The 17,633-nt window shown below is 31.7% G+C and overlaps 1 protein-coding gene across 3 annotated transcripts; it reads left to right on the top strand.

The window, feature by feature from the left end:
* Positions 1 to 191: 191 nt before the first annotated feature.
* LOC127063514 (fatty acid synthase-like) lies at positions 192 to 17,356 on the top strand. 3 transcript variants are annotated; one of them, XM_050993407.1, is made up of 17 exons: positions 192 to 411; positions 515 to 765; positions 846 to 1,077; positions 1,245 to 1,672; positions 1,755 to 1,914; positions 10,913 to 11,046; positions 11,116 to 11,332; positions 11,405 to 11,565; positions 11,651 to 11,968; positions 12,050 to 12,355; positions 12,430 to 12,650; positions 12,724 to 13,010; positions 13,075 to 13,455; positions 13,534 to 15,368; positions 15,449 to 16,186; positions 16,268 to 16,404; positions 16,555 to 17,356. In XM_050993407.1, the coding sequence occupies exons 1-16, from the start codon at positions 264 to 266 to the stop codon at positions 16,370 to 16,372; spliced, it is 5,922 nt and encodes a 1,973-aa protein (XP_050849364.1). In that variant the 5' UTR covers positions 192 to 263; the 3' UTR covers positions 16,373 to 16,404; positions 16,555 to 17,356. The 3 variants fall into 3 exon arrangements, with proteins under 3 accessions (XP_050849364.1, XP_050849365.1, XP_050849363.1); XM_050993406.1 differs by lacking the exons at positions 192 to 411; positions 515 to 765; positions 846 to 1,077; positions 1,245 to 1,672; positions 1,755 to 1,914 and adding exons at positions 9,167 to 9,428; positions 9,518 to 9,768; positions 9,846 to 10,077; positions 10,243 to 10,670 and having other exon boundaries at positions 10,753 to 11,046; positions 16,555 to 17,349; XM_050993408.1 differs by lacking the exons at positions 192 to 411; positions 515 to 765; positions 1,245 to 1,672; positions 1,755 to 1,914 and adding an exon at positions 10,243 to 10,670 and having other exon boundaries at positions 1,044 to 1,077; positions 10,753 to 11,046; positions 16,555 to 17,351.
* The last annotated feature ends 277 nt before the right edge of the window (positions 17,357 to 17,633 follow it).

Raw genomic sequence — 17,633 nt, 5'->3', positions numbered from 1 at the left:
TCTTGCGTCCGGTTTACGTCTTTTAATGTGTAATTAAAGTGCCCTCATTTATTCTATAATAATGAATATATGCGACAGCATTCAAATTATCGATAACATCAATTTAAATTTCAATTATATATATATATATATATATATATATATATAAATAAATGAAAAAGAGCTTCGTGAAATAGTGTAGTTGAATGAACAGAGCTCTAATTGAAAGTATTCGTCTACTTGATATAATATTTACTTTTTCAAGTGTTCACGTGAAAGCTACTATGACTTTAGAAAATTTGGACGATGATGCAGTTGTCATTTCTGGAATGTCCGGAAGATTTCCTAAGAGTGGGAATATCAACGAGTTGATGGAAAATCTTATGAATGGAATAGACTGCGTTTCCGCAGATCATAACAGATGGTCCATAGGTAAAGATAAATAAAATCAGTTCTAATGTAAAAATCTATTCGATTTAAAACAATTTTTATTTGACAAACATATCTTCTTTTTATTAAAAAAATATCTCTTCAGAAAACATTAAAATTCCGTCACGTATTGGAACGATGAAGCAGATAACGAAGTTAGACAACGTTTTCTTCGGTATCAATGCGAAACTTATTAACTATATGGATCCGACGGTCAGATTGACAACTGAGGTTACATTCGAGGCGGTCATTGATGCTGGAATAAATCCTACAGAGTTACGAGACACAAAAACTGCTGTTTTTGGTGCACTGACCTTGAATGAGTCAGATAAAGCTCTCTTTTATGAGAAATTGGAGGTAAGCAAATAAATTCGTATTAAAAATTTCATCTTCAGTTACAACATTTCAATAAATAATACATTTCTTTATGAACGTAGCAAAGTGGACTAAATCTATTAGGATGTTGCCGTGCTATGATATCTAATCGAATGTCATTCTGTATGGGACTGGTTGGCTCAAGCTGTACTATGGACACAGCTTGCACATCCAGTGCGTTGGCAATTACTAAAGCGTACGAAGCTATAAAGTGTGGAATTTGCGATGAGGCAATCGTTGATACTGGAGTTGTAATCTTGCATCCACAAACATCTTATCATATGTATGAATTAGGTAAAACAAAATAAATACGATAAAAAAATGTACTTGTTTATTACAGGAATAATGAAATTTGTATCTATATTTGTATCTTTTAAATGTTCATCGAAATTTCATGAAATTTGGCATGCAAAAGATTTTTCCATTGGAGAAATAACAACGTCAATTATTTTGATTGTCAGATTTGTTGTCAGCCGACGGCGTGAATAGATCTTTCGACGCAAAAGCTTCTGGATTCTCGCGAAGCGAATCGATAGGTGTTTTTTTCCTTCAAAAAGCAAAAAATGCAAAGCGTATTTATGCCGAGGTTGTTAATTCAACAATAATGTTCGGCAAAGCAAATATAAGAAACAGTTGTTATTTTGCTACGGCCGAATTCCAGGCAGAAATGATGAAGCAGACATTGAAACAATGCGGTTTAAAACCCAGCGACGTAACTTATATCGAGGCGGATGGTACAGCGATCAAGGATGTAGATCGCGAGGAATTAAAGGCGATAGATCTTGTTTATGGTCAAGATCGAAGTCCCTCTAATCCTCTCCTAATCGGTTCGGTCAAGTCGAATATTGGTCATGCAATATGTAATAATACAATAAATTCGGTCATCAAGGTAATTCATCTGGAAAAACTTGAAATATCTATATAAATTTATCTCGAATAATTATCGATTAATTTCACTTCACTTTTTCTAGGTAATCATTGCTATGGAGACAGGAGTTATACCTCCGAATCTTCATTACGACGAACCTCCGGAGGATGCTAAATGTCTTCGCGATGGACGCGTAAAAGTTGTCACAAAACCGACACCTTGGACGGATGGTTATGCTGCCGTGAACACTTGCTCTATCGGAGGTTCCTTCTCTCACATTATCTTAAAACGTTGTTCAAAAGAAAAAAAAAAGAGAGAGCTTTTACCAAACGCAATGCCACGACTGCACGTAATTTCTGGTCGAACCGAGGAAATGATCTCTACGATCTTTAATAGTGTAAGTTTTCTATTCTTTAATCGTATCGATCAGAATAGAAAATTATCATTTAAATCTGATGATACCGTTTAGCTGAAGGAGAATCAAGCAGACGATGACTTAGCTCAATTAATCTACGACATTACTGTAACTCAGTTCCCACATTCTCTGTATTCTGGGTATATAGTAATTCCCGAAGTTGAAGCTGCAGATACAGTGTCATCGATCGAATTGATTCCTGATAATGTGATTACACATTCTCGACAAATCTGGTTTGTTTTTTCAGGCATGGGTTCACAATGGACCGGAATGGGTATGGCAAACATTTCATTTATATCTGTGAGAAATTGCATAACACGATATAAAATTAAAATTGTCTCTTCCAGGCGAATCTCTGATGAAGATACCAATCTTCGCAGAAGCAATAAAAAAATGCGATGCAGTTTTAAAACCTCGAGGATATGATATTGTGAAAATTTTATGTGACGAAGATCCAACGATATACGATAATATTATAAATTCTTTTCTGGGAATAGCGGCTGTTCAAGTAATTCATTGTCTTATATCACTAAGCGCCCTGTAGTGTTCTTCTTTTTCAAATAAATTGTGTTTTTATTATTCTTTTTACGTAGATTGGCCTAGTGGATATTTTATACGCAGTCGGTGTAAAACCAAATTATATGATCGGTCATTCTGTGGGTGAACTGGGTTGTTCTTATGCGGATGGTTGTTTCACCGCTGAGGAAATGATTTTGAGCGCTCTATCTCGAGGTCTGGCATCGATAGAAAGCGATTTGATACATGGGACTATGGCAGCAGTTGGTCTTGGTTATGAACAGGTGAGGCATCTTTGTCCCGAAGACATCGATGTTGCTTGTCATAATAGTGCTGATAGTTCTACCATAAGTGGACCAACTGAATCCGTAAAAGCTTTTGTCAAAGAATTACAGGTAAACTTTAAGAAATCGTCTAAAAAACAGTTTTGATAGTAATAGTAATGTAAAACTAAAGATCTTTATTCCCATTTTAGGAGAAAGGAATATTCGCTAAAATCGTACCAACTAGTAATATTGCTTATCATAGTCGTTACATTGCACCAGCTGGTCCAAAGTTGTTGAATTACTTGCAAAAGATTATTCTGCAACCGAAAAATCGCAGTAAACGCTGGATATGCACGTCTATTCCAAAAAATGAATGGCATTTAGTGAAAGCGCGTCTATCGTCGGCGGAATATCATACGAATAATCTTCTTTCTCCAGTTTTATTCGAAGAGGTATTAACATTCATACCGAAAAATGCAATAACCATTGAAATTTCACCACACGGACTTCTCCAGGTTTGTTTAGAATCGAAAATCACTTCAATATTATTTATTTTTACTGCAAAACTCATCTTGTTTATTTTTCAGAGTATTTTAAAGAAATCGTTGCACAGCGATTGCGTTAATTTAGCATTAACAAGGCGTGATTATAAAGATAATGCGACTTTAGTTTTATCCACACTAGGAAAGCTTTATAATCTTGGATGTCCCATTAAACCAGGAATCCTCTACCCGCGAGTTCCATATCCTGTTTCTAAGGGTACTCCATCGATTTCATCTCTCGTACGATGGGAACATAGCATGGATTGGTTAGTACGCTATTGATTGTTACTACTTGCATGGTTAAAATAATTTTTGGTTTGTGTTCGATAGGTACGTGAATTTCTACGTAAAGCAGACAGAACAAATTAATGCAGAACGTTCGTTTGTGTTAGATTTAAAATCAGATAAATACAAATTTTTACAAGATTTTAGAATTGGAGATATTGTGATAATACCTATGGCCATATACTTGAAGCTTGTCCTGGATATCTATTTAGATATAATAGGAGATAAAATTGTCGAATCTTTTGCATTCGAGAACATTTACGTTTACGATGTATTATTAAGAGTACCTAAGAATGGTGATTTGACGTTATTCATTATGGTGTTCAAAGGTAAACATATCAGATAGATATATTTATTTCATTAACAAATTAACAAACAATATTCGTTTTCAGGCTCGGGAAATTTTGAAGTAAAAACCAAAGATGGAAGTATGATAGCATCTGGGACTATACGTTCAACACAATCAACAGATAGAGAAATTTCTGATCTTAGTTCATTACAAGAACAAAGTGAAATTATAACGAAAGAAGATATTTATACTGATCTACTTGTACGTGGTTACGAGTATGGAGAATGTTATAATCTTATAAGAGGATTATCTTCTTCATGTTCCAACGGTACACTTACATGGAACGAAGATTGGCCTTTGTTATTAGAAGGATTGTTTCAAGTGCATATTTTCAGTAGTAACAATAGAAAGATTTTAATGCCAAATATAATACAAAAGATCGTCGTCGATATGAGACAATTCACAGAAGATATTAAAAAAATGAACTGTGAGTCATCTGAAATTTCATCTATAGTTTCTTACAACTTGGTGAAAAACGATGTGTATATTACAGATTATTTCTTCTTTTTTTTTAGCATTACCGATGAAATTCGACAAATGCATCAACGTAATAACTTGTCCAGGAATTGCTGTGAGTGGTGTTAAATTACAGGAAGTAGTACTAACAGAGACAAATTTAGAAATATTAACAAACGAAGTTCGATTAATTCCAAATGTAGATGAAACGGAGATGAATATAATTGATGTTTGTCACGTAGTACTAGGATTACTTTCGGAAAATATTTGTGAAAATACTACAGGGAAGATAATGGTAATACAAGAATCAGAACACGATCAAGATAATATTTTAGAATGTATTGAAAAGACTTTGAAAGTGACGAAAGATAGCTTCGAAATACAACGCGTCGCTAGGAAGAAAATAAAACAAACGTTTGATGAAAACTTTAATTTGATGATCATCGACAACGCACATTTTAACGATATAAGAAAAATTATTAATAATGTCAGTACAGAATCATTTCTATTGACAATTATAAAAACGGAAGATCAAGATAGAGTAATTACCGCATTCACAAATATAGGATTAAATCTCGTTCTAAAAAAGAATAGCTTTGGTCGTACGATATTACTTCTACGAAAATTTGAGAATGCAAAGAAACCAATTGTTATTGAAAGTCAGGACAATTGTATTGATCAACTGAAGAAAAGTTTAAGAGATTCGAGATATGACAAAGTCATCTTTTTGACGAATACTGTTACAGAAAATGATATATTTGAAACACTTCGAGCCTTGAAAGAAGAGTCAGGATACAAGAAGCTTCAAATTTTCGATCTACAAGATACAAAAGCATCGGAATTTTCGCTTGAAAGTACATTTTATCGAAACCAGATGAAATTAAACCTTCGTCAGAACGTATTGTCGTCTGATAGTGAATGGGGCACATACAGATGGTTGCCATTATCTAAGAAATCTACATCTTCGTCGCGTTGGAGAGTTAATATTGAGAAATCAGGTTCATTAACCTTGATGGAAGAATTACCATTGATCAAGGAGAAGAATAAAAGTACTGTAAAAGTAGAGTGTGCTGCATTCGATTTAGATATTTACGAGCATTGGTTGGACAATGACGTCAGTTTAGATTCTCAGATATCTATCACAGAATATTCAGGAACAGACGAAAAAGGTCGCAGAGTAATGGGACTTGTTCGGAATTTAACAACGAGTAATGAGATTTGCCCCGATCCAGATTTTACTTGGATCATTCCAGACTCTTTGAGCTTCGAAGACGCTGCAACGATTCCTCAAGCTTATTTGGCAGCATTCGCTATTTTACATTCAAACAAATATTGGTTTCAAAGAATCAAAACTATTCTGATACACTTTGGTGCTAGCGACCTAGGACAAGCTCTTATTAATTTATCTTTATTCTACAAATTTGATGTCTATACGACTTACGAAACGGAAGCCGAAAAACGAGTCATCCAGTCGATTCAACCACGTATGCCGGATTCTCATATCATTTCTGTTAATGAATATAAACATCTCTTACTCGATATTACGAATGGCAAAAGTATGGATCTCATTGTTGCAAGCTATTCGATCTTGGACGATCTCGAACCTTCTGTAGATGTTCTTAAAACTCATAGAAATATGACATTGATCTTTAATTCTAAAACAACTGATTACAGATGTTTTGGTATGGCTACATTTTTAGAAGGCATTAATATTTACACCTGCAATTTACAGGATTTAATGAGTTTACCAATGAAAATGAAAGAAACATTAAAAGATTTGATGAGAACAGCTCTACATGCTGGTAACTTAAAACCTCTTATTTCTCGGAGAGTTTATTTTCCGGAAAGAACACAGAAAAGAAAGATTGAAGTTTGTCAACATTATGGGAAAGTAATTATTATATTTTAATGTTTATTTCTTAATAAATTTAATTTTTTTGACAATGTATTTAGAAGTATATTTTGTTTTAGGTTCTCATAAATTTAAAAGAACTAAAGAAATGCTCTCGTTTCGTTCCTCGTCTTTTTTTCTCTAGCGACAAATGTTTCTTTATCGTCGATGGTTTCAATACCTTTGGCAAAGCAGTGATCGAATGGATGATCGAACAAGGAGTTCGAAAATTATTGATAGCTTCTAATAAGTTTATCAGAGATCATAAGAACCGTGTACTTAAATGGCGTGAAAGTGGAGCGACGGTGATCGTTCGCGAAGAAGTTGACATGAGCAAAGCAACAAATGTTAATAATTTGCTAGAAGAAGCTGCTTCTCTTGGTCAACTCGAAGCTATCTTTGACTTACAAAGAACATCAATGGATTTGTCAACTTCTCCTCCTGAATGTTCCAAAGTCACTGAAATACTCGACAAAGAAAGCAGAAAAGTCTGTCCGTCAAACGTAAAATTCTTCGTTTTCTCATCACCCGATTTGAACGATGATTGTTCAAGAGACTCTATCGTGGAGAGAATATGTAAAAAAAGAATGGAGTATGGGCTTCATGGATTGTTTATATTATTGACTAATTCGATCGAAATTAAACGTTCAAAGTCTCAATTTATGAATACATTCTACGCAGGAATTTCGCTGTTTCTGCAACAACTGAATACTTTTCTCACCGCAAATATTTCTTTAATTGATGTACATTTTAGAAATACTACAAAACATTCCATTGACGATAATGAGTCAAATATCATTGTCGTTGAAGCTGAAAATAATGTAATTAATTTTATCATTATATATTATCATTCTATTAGTTTTATAGAAATGTTTCTTATATTATCGGTAATCTTTTTTGTATTTTACAGCAAGAATTTATCGAAAAGGATCGACAAGAGGAAGAAGTACATCGAAAAATGTTCGAAAAATATTTGTATAGTTTAAATTATGTAACGTTTTAAAATTTTTGTTTTTAAGGTAATTTTTGTATTCGAATGATCTAGAACTTGCAATTTAGCTATTGTTTTATATGAAATATATATATATATATATACATATATATATATATATATATATATATATATATTTAATATATATACATTTTTCTCAATGAATCAACGAAATTCGAAGCTCGTAAACAAATATATTACTTTATTCATAGTTGTGGACTAAATATTTGTCGTGTTATACTACGTTCCAAGAAAAAAGGTCTATCGGTAAAAATTATGTTGTTTCAATTTCCATCATTTCCTTGACTCATACATGTAAATTATTAAAAAAAAAAATTGTTATGTAACACGTTATGACTTTTCCATTTGAACTCTTATACGTTTGAAAATCAAAATGCAAAATTATGCTTAGTAAACTAATGTATTTTATAAATTTTAATCATCAGCATATATACAGATTTAAAAAGGCTAGAGAATATCATGAATAATATTTCCTAAAAAAATAAATGAATGGAGAACGTTCGTTGGTGTTAGATTTGAAATCGGATGGACATAAGTTTTTACATAATTTCAAAATAGTCTATAATATCGTAATACCATTAGTCGTTTGAAACTTATTTTAAGTATTTATTTAGATTTGACAAAAAATTTTGCAATGTATTACTAAAAATATCTAACAATGGTAATTTGACATTACTCATTGTGGCGTTCAAAGGTAATCATATTCTTTTATTTTTCATGCGTCATAACAGAGTATAATATATGATATTTACACCTATTTACATATAGGTGGAAATGAGTATGTAGAATTTCATACTTTTATCGCCGAACTGTCTTCATGTTTCAATGATACACTTATATGGAATAAAAATTGGAGATTATTATTAAAAGGATTGTTTCAAGTAAATATTTTCAATAGAAATAGTATACAGATTTCGATGCCAGGTATAATATAAAAGATCATAATCGATATGGGACAATTCATAGAAGATATAAAAATAAAAAATGAACAGTGAGTCGTCCAAAATTTTGTCTATAGTTTTTTTATATTTTGGGGAGATATATATGCATTACGGATTATTTTTTATTTTTTTGTTTTGTTTTTTTAACACTTTTGATAAAATTTAACAAATCTATCAATGTAATAATTTACCCAAGAATTGCTGTGGGTGATATTAAATTTGAGGAAGTAGTATCAACAAACGTAAGTTTAAAAATAAGAAGTTCGATTTATTCCAAATGCAGATGAAACAGAAACGAATATGGCTGATACTTGTTACGTAGTACTAAGATTAGTTTCTAATAATATTTTAAAAAATACTATAAAAAAGATAATAGTTAATTCAAGAGTTATAACACGATTAAAATAACATTTTAGGATATATTAGAAATGTCGGATAGTTTTGAAATAAAATATATTATTAGAAAGAATCTTAAACAAACAACGTTTAACGAAAATTTTAATATGATGATCATCGATAGCACTTATTTTAACGATATAAAAATTTATTAAATCGGATATATTTGACCATATCGTTTAAAATAAGACACGCAATATATATAATCATTTACATTTTGAATATTTTCTGTGACATTATGAAGGAGTCACGTCATTAATATGAATGTGAAAGTATAAAAAATTGAATGACATTCAATAAATGAGTACATCATGAATGTTAATAAATCAATCTTATACCAAACTCGTGCTATATTGTTTTTTACTGTTTTATATAAATATATCATGCGAGAAGGAATAAATTAACTCACTCCCACTCACTGACAAAAAGTTGAAGAAACTATAAGAAGTTAATCTACAGCCATTCATTAGTACACAGCTAACACTTGTGTTATTTAGTTCGTATTAATACCTTGACTATTTTTCATATTTTGATACAGATTACAAAACTCAGAAATAATTATGGCTATCGAAAATTTGGACGACGATGCAATAGTCATTTCTGGAATATCTGGGAGATTTCCTAAAAGCGACAATATAAATGAATTGAAAGAAAATCTTCTGAGAGGTGTAGATTGTGTCACCGCAGATCACACAAGATGGAATATAAGTAAACACACATGAAATCAATTCTAGTTTAAAAATCTATTCAATTTCAGAAAAATTTCTTTTATGAGTCTAATAAATTAATTTTGTCAGATAATAAAAATATTCCATCGCGTATTGGGACGATATCAGATATAACGAAGTTAGACAATGTTTTTTTCGGCGTCAATACGAAACTCGTTAAGCATATGGAACCAACAAGCAGGATTATCATGGAAGCTACGTACGAGGCGGTCTGTGATGCTGGAATAAATCCTGCAGAGATACGAAATACGAATACTGCTGTTTTTGGAACATTGACCTTAAGCGAATCAGATAAAAGCCTCTTTTACGAGAAATTGGAAGTAAGTAAATACATTCTGAAGATTTCATCTTCATGTAGAAGTCCTCGGTGAATAATACGTTTTTTTTATAAACGTAGCAAAATGGACAAAATTTACTAGGATGTTGTCGTGCTATGGTATCAAATCGGATCTCATTCATCCTGGGCTTAACAGGCACAAGCTGTACTCTCGATTCTGCTTGCACATCAAGCGCATTGGCTATTGCTAAAGCGTGCGAAACCATAAAGAGTGGACTTTGCGATAACGCAATCATTGATTCTGGAATCTTAGCATTGCACCCACAAACATCTTATCATATGTATGAATTAGGTAAAACAAAATAAGTACGATAAGAAAGTGTACTTCTTTAGCAAGAATAATGAAATTTGTATGTATATTTTTATCTTTTAATTGTTCATCGAAATTTCGTAAAATTTGGAATACAAAAGACTTTTCCATTGTAGAAATAACAACGTAAATTATTTTGATTGTTAGGTTTGTTGTCAACCGATGGCGTGAATAGATCTTTTGACGCAAAAGCTTCTGGATTCTCGCGAAGCGAATCGATAGGTATTTTTTTCCTTCAGAAAGCTAAAGATGCAAAGCGAATTTATGTTGAAGTTTTTAATACAATAACAATGAACGGTGAATCATATATAAGAAGCAATTGTATATTTCCGAAGAGCGAATTCCAAGCGAAAATTATGAAGCAAACATTGAAACAGTGCGGTTTAAAGCCTAGCGATATAAATTACATTGAGGCGGATGGTACGGCGATCAAGGAGGTAGATCGCGAAGAATTAAAGGCGATAGATCTTGTTTATGGTCAAGATCGAACTCCTTCTAATCCTCTCCTAATCGGTTCGATCAAGTCGAACATTGGTCATACATTTGGTAATAATACGATGAATTCGATCATCAAGGTAATTCATCTGGAAAAACTTGAAAAATCTATATAAATTTATCTAGAATCATTATCAATTAATTTCACTTCACTTTTTCTAGGTAATCATTGCTATGGAGACAGGAGTTATACCTCCAAATCTTCATTACGACGAACCTCCGGAGGATGCTAAATGTCTTCGCGATGGACGCGTAAAAGTCATTACAAAACCAACACCTTGGACGGACGATTACGCTGCCGTGAACACTTGCTCTATCGGAGGTTCCTTTTCTCACGTTATCTTAAAACGTTATTCGAAAGAAAAAAAGAAGAGAGAGCTTTCACCAAATAACATGCCACGACTTTTTGTAGCTTCTGGTCGCTCGGAGAAAATGATTTCATTGATCTTTGACACTGTAAGTTCTAGCATTAGAATCAAGTTGATCAAACTGGAACGTCATAATTTATATCTATTTTAAATTTAGTTGAAGAAAAACCGTGGAGACGATGAACTGGGTCAGTTAATCTACGACATAAATACTATACCAATAAATAATAGTCTGTTCTGTGGCTATACGATATTTTCAGAAGTTGAAAAAAAAGAACCAGCAAGAGAGATTGAAGAAATAACATCTGTTTTAAACGAATCTCGTGATATTTGGTTCATTCTCTCCGGAATGGGTTCGCAATGGACTGGCATGGGTAAGAATTATTTAAATTAATTCAAAAAATAATTTAAATTTCCTAAATGATACATTTGTGAACTTCTTTTAGGTAAATCTTTAATGAAGATACCAATCTTCGCAGAAGCAATAAAAAAATGCGATACAGTTTTGAAACCTCGAGGATATGATATTGTGAAAATTTTATGTGACGAAGATCCAACGATATACGATAATATTATAAATTCTTTTTTGGGAATAGCGGCTGTTCAAGTAATTCATTGTCTTATATCACTAAGCGCCCTGTAGTGTTCTTCTTTTTCGAATAAATTGTGTTTTTATTATTCTTTCTACATAGATTGGCCTAGTGGATGTTTTATACGCAGTCGGTGTAAAACCAAATTATATGATCGGTCATTCTGTGGGTGAACTGGGTTGTTCTTACGCGGATGGTTGTTTCACCGCTGAGGAAATGATTTTGAGCGCTCTATCTCGAGGTCTGGCATCGATAGAAAGCGATTTGATACATGGGACTATGGCAGCAGTTGGTCTTGGTTATGAACAGGTGAGACATCTTTGTCCCGAAGACATCGATGTTGCTTGTCATAATAGTGCTGATAGTTCTACCATAAGTGGACCAACTGAATCCGTAAAAGCTTTTGTCAAAGAATTACAGGTAAACTTTAAGAAATCGTCTAAAAAAACAGTTTTGATAGTAATAGTAATGTAAAACTAAAGATCTTTATTCCCATTTTAGGAGAAAGGAATATTCGCTAAAATCGTACCAACTAGTAATATTGCTTATCATAGTCGTTATATTGCACCAGCTGGTCCAAAGTTGTTGAATTACTTGCAAAAGATTATTCTTCAACCGAAAAATCGCAGTAAACGCTGGATATGCACGTCTATTCCGAAAAATGATTGGAATTCAAGTAAAGCGATACTGTCGTCAGCGGAATATCATACCAATAATCTTCTTTCTCCTGTTTTATTCGAAGAGGTATTAAAAATGATACCAAATAACGCTGTAACCATTGAAATTTCACCTCATGGACTTCTTCAGGTTTGTTAACAATCGAAAGAACATTTAAATTGCGTTTATTTGTACTGTTAAAATCATTTCTTTTCATTCTTCAGCCCATTCTTAGAAAATCGTTGCACGAAAATTGCATTAATTTATCATTAACAAGACGTGGCCACGAGGACAATACGTCTTTACTTCTAACCAGTCTAGGAAAACTTTATAATCTTGGATATCTTATAACACCAGGAAAGCTTTATCCGCGAGTCCCATATCCTGTTTCTAACGGTACTCCATCGATTTCTCCTCTCTTCGGTTGGGAACATAGCGTCGATTGGTATGTATAATATCAAACTTTGTCTATTTAATTAGCGTACTATGTAAATTAGCGTTCATTTTTATTTTCATAGGTACACAAATTTCTACGAAGACAAGAATGAACTAAATAGGGAACAGACAATTAAAATTAATCTAACGTCCCCGGAATATAATTTTTTAAAGGACTTTAGAATTGGTGGAGATGTGATTCTACCTTTTAGTGTATATTTAAAACTGATTTATAATGTTTATGCAAATATAATAAGAAGGGAGGATGATGATGATACATCGATTGTATTTGAGAATATTTTTATTCACAATGTATTACTAAGAGTGCCTGTCGATAATGATATTGGATTAATCGTCATGTTGATGATAGGTAAACGTAGCAGTCACAATTTTTTATTACATCAATTTATAAGAAAAGCAATTTTCGTTTTCAGGTACGAATAATTTTGAAATAAAAAACATGCATGGAAATATAATAATGTCTGGAAATATAAAGACAACGAAAGTACCAGCTACCGAAGTTCCTGATATTAGTTCATTGAAAGAAGAAAGTGTAATTTTAACGAAAGAAGATATTTACACTGATCTACTTTTACGTGGTTATGAGTATGGAGAATATTATAATGTTATAAGCGGATTGTCTTCGTCATGTTCCAATGGTACGATTACATGGAACGAAAATTGGTCGCTTTTATTAGAAGGATTATTTCAAGTGCTTATTTTCAATAGCGATAGTAAAAATATTTTGATGCCATATACGATACAAAAGATCGTCATCAATACGAAACAATTTACAAAAGAAATGAACAAAAGCAGTAAGTTATTTTTATGCATTGTACATTTTTACTCATACAGAATATCTCTTATGCATTACTAATTACACTTTTTTACAGTACTATCAATAAAATACGACAAACGACTTAACGTGATAACTTGCATAGGAATTGCTATGAATAATATCAAATTTAAGGAAGTAGCATCACCAGATTTAAGTTTCAAAATACAAGCAAATGAAGTTCGATTTATACCAAATGTTGACAAAATGGAGATGAATATGATTGATGTTTGCTACGTGATATTGGAATTACTTTCGGAAAATATTTATGAAAATACTAAAAGAAAGATAATAGTAATGCAAGAAAGAAAGCAGGATCAAGAAAATATTTTAGAGTGTCTCGAAAAAACCTTGAGGATGACACAGGAAAACTTCGAAATACAATGCATTGCTAAAGAGAATCTTAAGCAAACGCTTGACCAAAATTTTAATTTGATAATCATCGACAGCACCCATTTTAACGATATAAAGAATTTTATTAATAATATCAATACAGAATCATTTCTATTGACAATTATAAAAACGGAAGATCAAGATAGAGTAATTACCGCATTCACAAATATAGGATTAAATCTCGTTCTAAAAAAGAACATAGCTTTTGATCGTACGATATTACTTCTACGAAAACTTGAGAATGCAAAGAAACCAATTGTCATTAAAAGTCAGGACAATTGTATTGATGAACTGAAGAAAAGTTTAAGAGATTCGAGATATGACAAAGTCATCTTTTTGACGAATACTGTTACAGGAAATGATATATTTGAAACACTTCGAGTCTTGAAAGAAGAGTCAGGATACAAGAAGCTTCAAATTTTCGATCTACAAGATACAAAAGCACCGAAATTTTCGCTTGAAAGTACATTTTATCGAAACCAGATGAAATTAAACCTTCGTCAGAACGTATTGTCGCCTGATAGTAAATGGGGCACGTACAGATGGATGCCATTATTTGAGAAATCTACATCTTCACCGCGTTGGCGAGTTAATATTGAGAAATCAGGTTCATTAACCTTGATGGAAGAATTACCATTGATCAAGGAGAAGAATAAAAGTACTGTAAAAGTAGAGTGTGCTGCATTCGATTTAAATATTTACGAGCATTGGTTGGACAATGACATCAGTTTAAATTCTCAGATATCTATCACAGAATATTCAGGAACAGACGAAAAAGGTCGCAGAGTAATGGGACTTGTTCGGAATTTAACAACGAGTAATGAGATTTGCCCCGATCCAGATTTTACTTGGATCATTCCAGACTCTTTGACCTTCGAAGACGCTGCAACGATTCCTCAAGCTTATTTGGCAGCTTTCGCTATTTTACATTCAAACAAATATTGGTTTAAAAGAATCAAAACTATTATGATACACTTTGGTGCTAGTGATCTAGGACAGGCTCTTATTAATTTATCTTTATTCTATAAATTTGATGTCTATACGACTTACGAAACGGATGCCGAAAAACGAGTCATCCAGTCGATTCGACCACGTATACCGGATTCTCATATTATTTATATCAATAACTGTGTTGCTCACTGTAAGAGTATGACTAGAGGTGAAGGCGTAGATCTCGTAGTTGCAAGCTATTCGATATTGAACGATCTTGAATCTTGTCTAGATATTATTAAAACACATAGAAATATAATAATCGTTTTCGATTCTAAAAGAAATATTCACAAATCTTTTGGCACATTTAACTTTCTAAACGACATTAGTCTTTCTAGCTATTGTTTACAAAATCTACTTAATTTTTCACCGGATAAAAATAGAGAATTAGCGGATATGATGAGAACGGCTATACAAGCAGGTAACTTAAAACCGTTAATATCTCGAAGAATTCATCTTCCAAAAACCAAGTTGGAAAAAAAGATTGAAGCTTGTGAATGTTATGGAAAGGTAATTAATTTTCTATAAAGTTTATCTCCCAATAGGTTTAATTTCATTGATAATGATGGCACTGATGTATTTTATTTTAGGTTCTCATAAATTTAAAAGAACTAAAGAAATGCTCTCGTTTCGTTCCTCGTCTTTTTTTCTCTAGCGACAAATGTTTCTTTATCATCGACGGTTTCAATACTTTTGGCAAAGCGGTGATCGAATGGATGATCGAACGAGGAGTTCGAAAATTATTGATAGCTTCTAATAAGTCTATCAGAGATCATACGAACCGTGTACTTAAATGGCGTGAAAGTGGAGCGACGGTGATCGTTCGCGAAGAAGTTGATATGAGCAAAGCAACAAACGTTAATAATTTGCTAGAAGAAGCTGCTTCTCTTGGTCAACTCGAAGCTATCTTTGACTTACAAAGAACATCAATGGATTTGTCAACTTCTCCTCCTGAATGTTCCAAAGTCACTGAAATACTTGACAAAGAAAGCAGAAAAGTCTGTCCGTCAAACGTAAAATTCTTCGTTTTCTCATCACCCGATTTGAACGATGATTGTTCAAGAGACTCTATCGTGGAGAGAATATGTAAAAAAAGAATGGAGTGTGGTCTTCATGGATTGTTTATGTTATTGACTAATTCGATTGAAATTAAACGTTCAAAGTCTCCATTTATGAATACATTCTATACAGGAATCTCGTTGTTTCTACAACAACTAAATACTTTTCTCGCCGCAAATACTTCACTAATTAATGTGCGCTTGAAAAGTGCGACAAGACGTGCCATTGATAGTGAGTCGAATTTCATTACTGCTATAGATGAAGAGGAGGTAACTTATTCTATTATTTTTTCTAATCGAAAGTACAAAATTTGTTTTTCATCGATTATAATCGTTTCTCAAATTTTTTAGGAAACTGATGGAATTGAGAATCTTTCTGAAGAAGATAGACGTTTTCTTACGTATATAAACTCTACGACTGTGTCGAATCGATCTTTGCTTATACAAAATTTATAAACGATTTTCTTCTTTAATCGTTTCAATTAAAGGTTGATATATTTTCCTCTTTGATGTAATATATATATATATATATATATATATATATATATATATATATATATATATATATGTGCAGATTAAAAAAGAATTTTATTAAGATTTTTTTCTGGTATTTTCTTCTAATATATACTTATATACAGGCTGACAGACATGATAATATACCTTGAAGAAAAAAAAAATGTTGTATAATTATTATGCATATTTCCATGTATAATACATATTGAAACTTTTATAAAAACACTTACAGAAATACATCTATATGAATGTATCTGATAATTTATCAAAACAACGATTTATTTATGATTAAACTCATAAAACATAACTTTTATTCGATTCTCTAATAAAGCTTACTTTCAATATAAATTATGTTTCTACAGTGTTTTGAAAAGCTTAAATTTGAAGTGATGAAAGTTGTTCAAATTAGATAAATAATAAAACAATACGTAAACCTTGTTAAATGAATTTTTATCTACAACAGAATGACATGATATTTATATCTATGGTAATCTACACATAATGTAGAAGAATTTCATCGAATATTATAATAGAATAAATGGAATTTATTAAATGGCAGAACTATGTACAGAGTTTTATTGTTAGAAAAACAACGAATAAAAATATTCTTACTATGAGTCACTTCCAAAAAAAAGTTTACGCTTCGATGTTCATAAGATAAGTTAGAGAAAAAAATGTTATGAATGAATTAATAACAGAAATTAAAAAGTCTGCTATTGCTGTTTTAACGTCATTCTATTATTCATAACGTATTATTCATTCATGACTTTTTCACTTGTCTTGCATATATTGACTTATTGAACCTTTGTTATTTATCATATTTTCATGCAGACTTAAATGATTAAGGCAAATGCAAAATCGAAATAAATAAAAAAATATCAGGAATGTTATAAAAGAATAAAATAATCATGAAATGGTTTCACAATAATCGATAACGTGTTCCATCATGTATAATTTATTATTTTAATAATATGAAAATATATGTATATTTTTATTTCACTACTTAAGTAATTATGTAATAAATTTCCTAGCAAATGATCAAAATGTATAAAGAGAACGGATTTATTTGAATAAATATTATGTTACACGTTAGAAATTTAATTTAAATTTTGGAAACACTAAACATTTAAAGAAGCAATGATACTAACAAATGTATTATATTTACATAGTATATATATATATATTTATTTATTTATTTATTTTG

This window comes from Vespula vulgaris, chromosome 4 (genome assembly GCF_905475345.1).
Source record: "Vespula vulgaris chromosome 4, iyVesVulg1.1, whole genome shotgun sequence".
Lineage (NCBI taxonomy): Eukaryota > Metazoa > Arthropoda > Insecta > Hymenoptera > Vespidae > Vespula > Vespula vulgaris.
The sequence above is the reverse complement of the archived record's forward strand: the minus strand, read 5'-3'. Positions and strand labels throughout refer to the sequence as shown.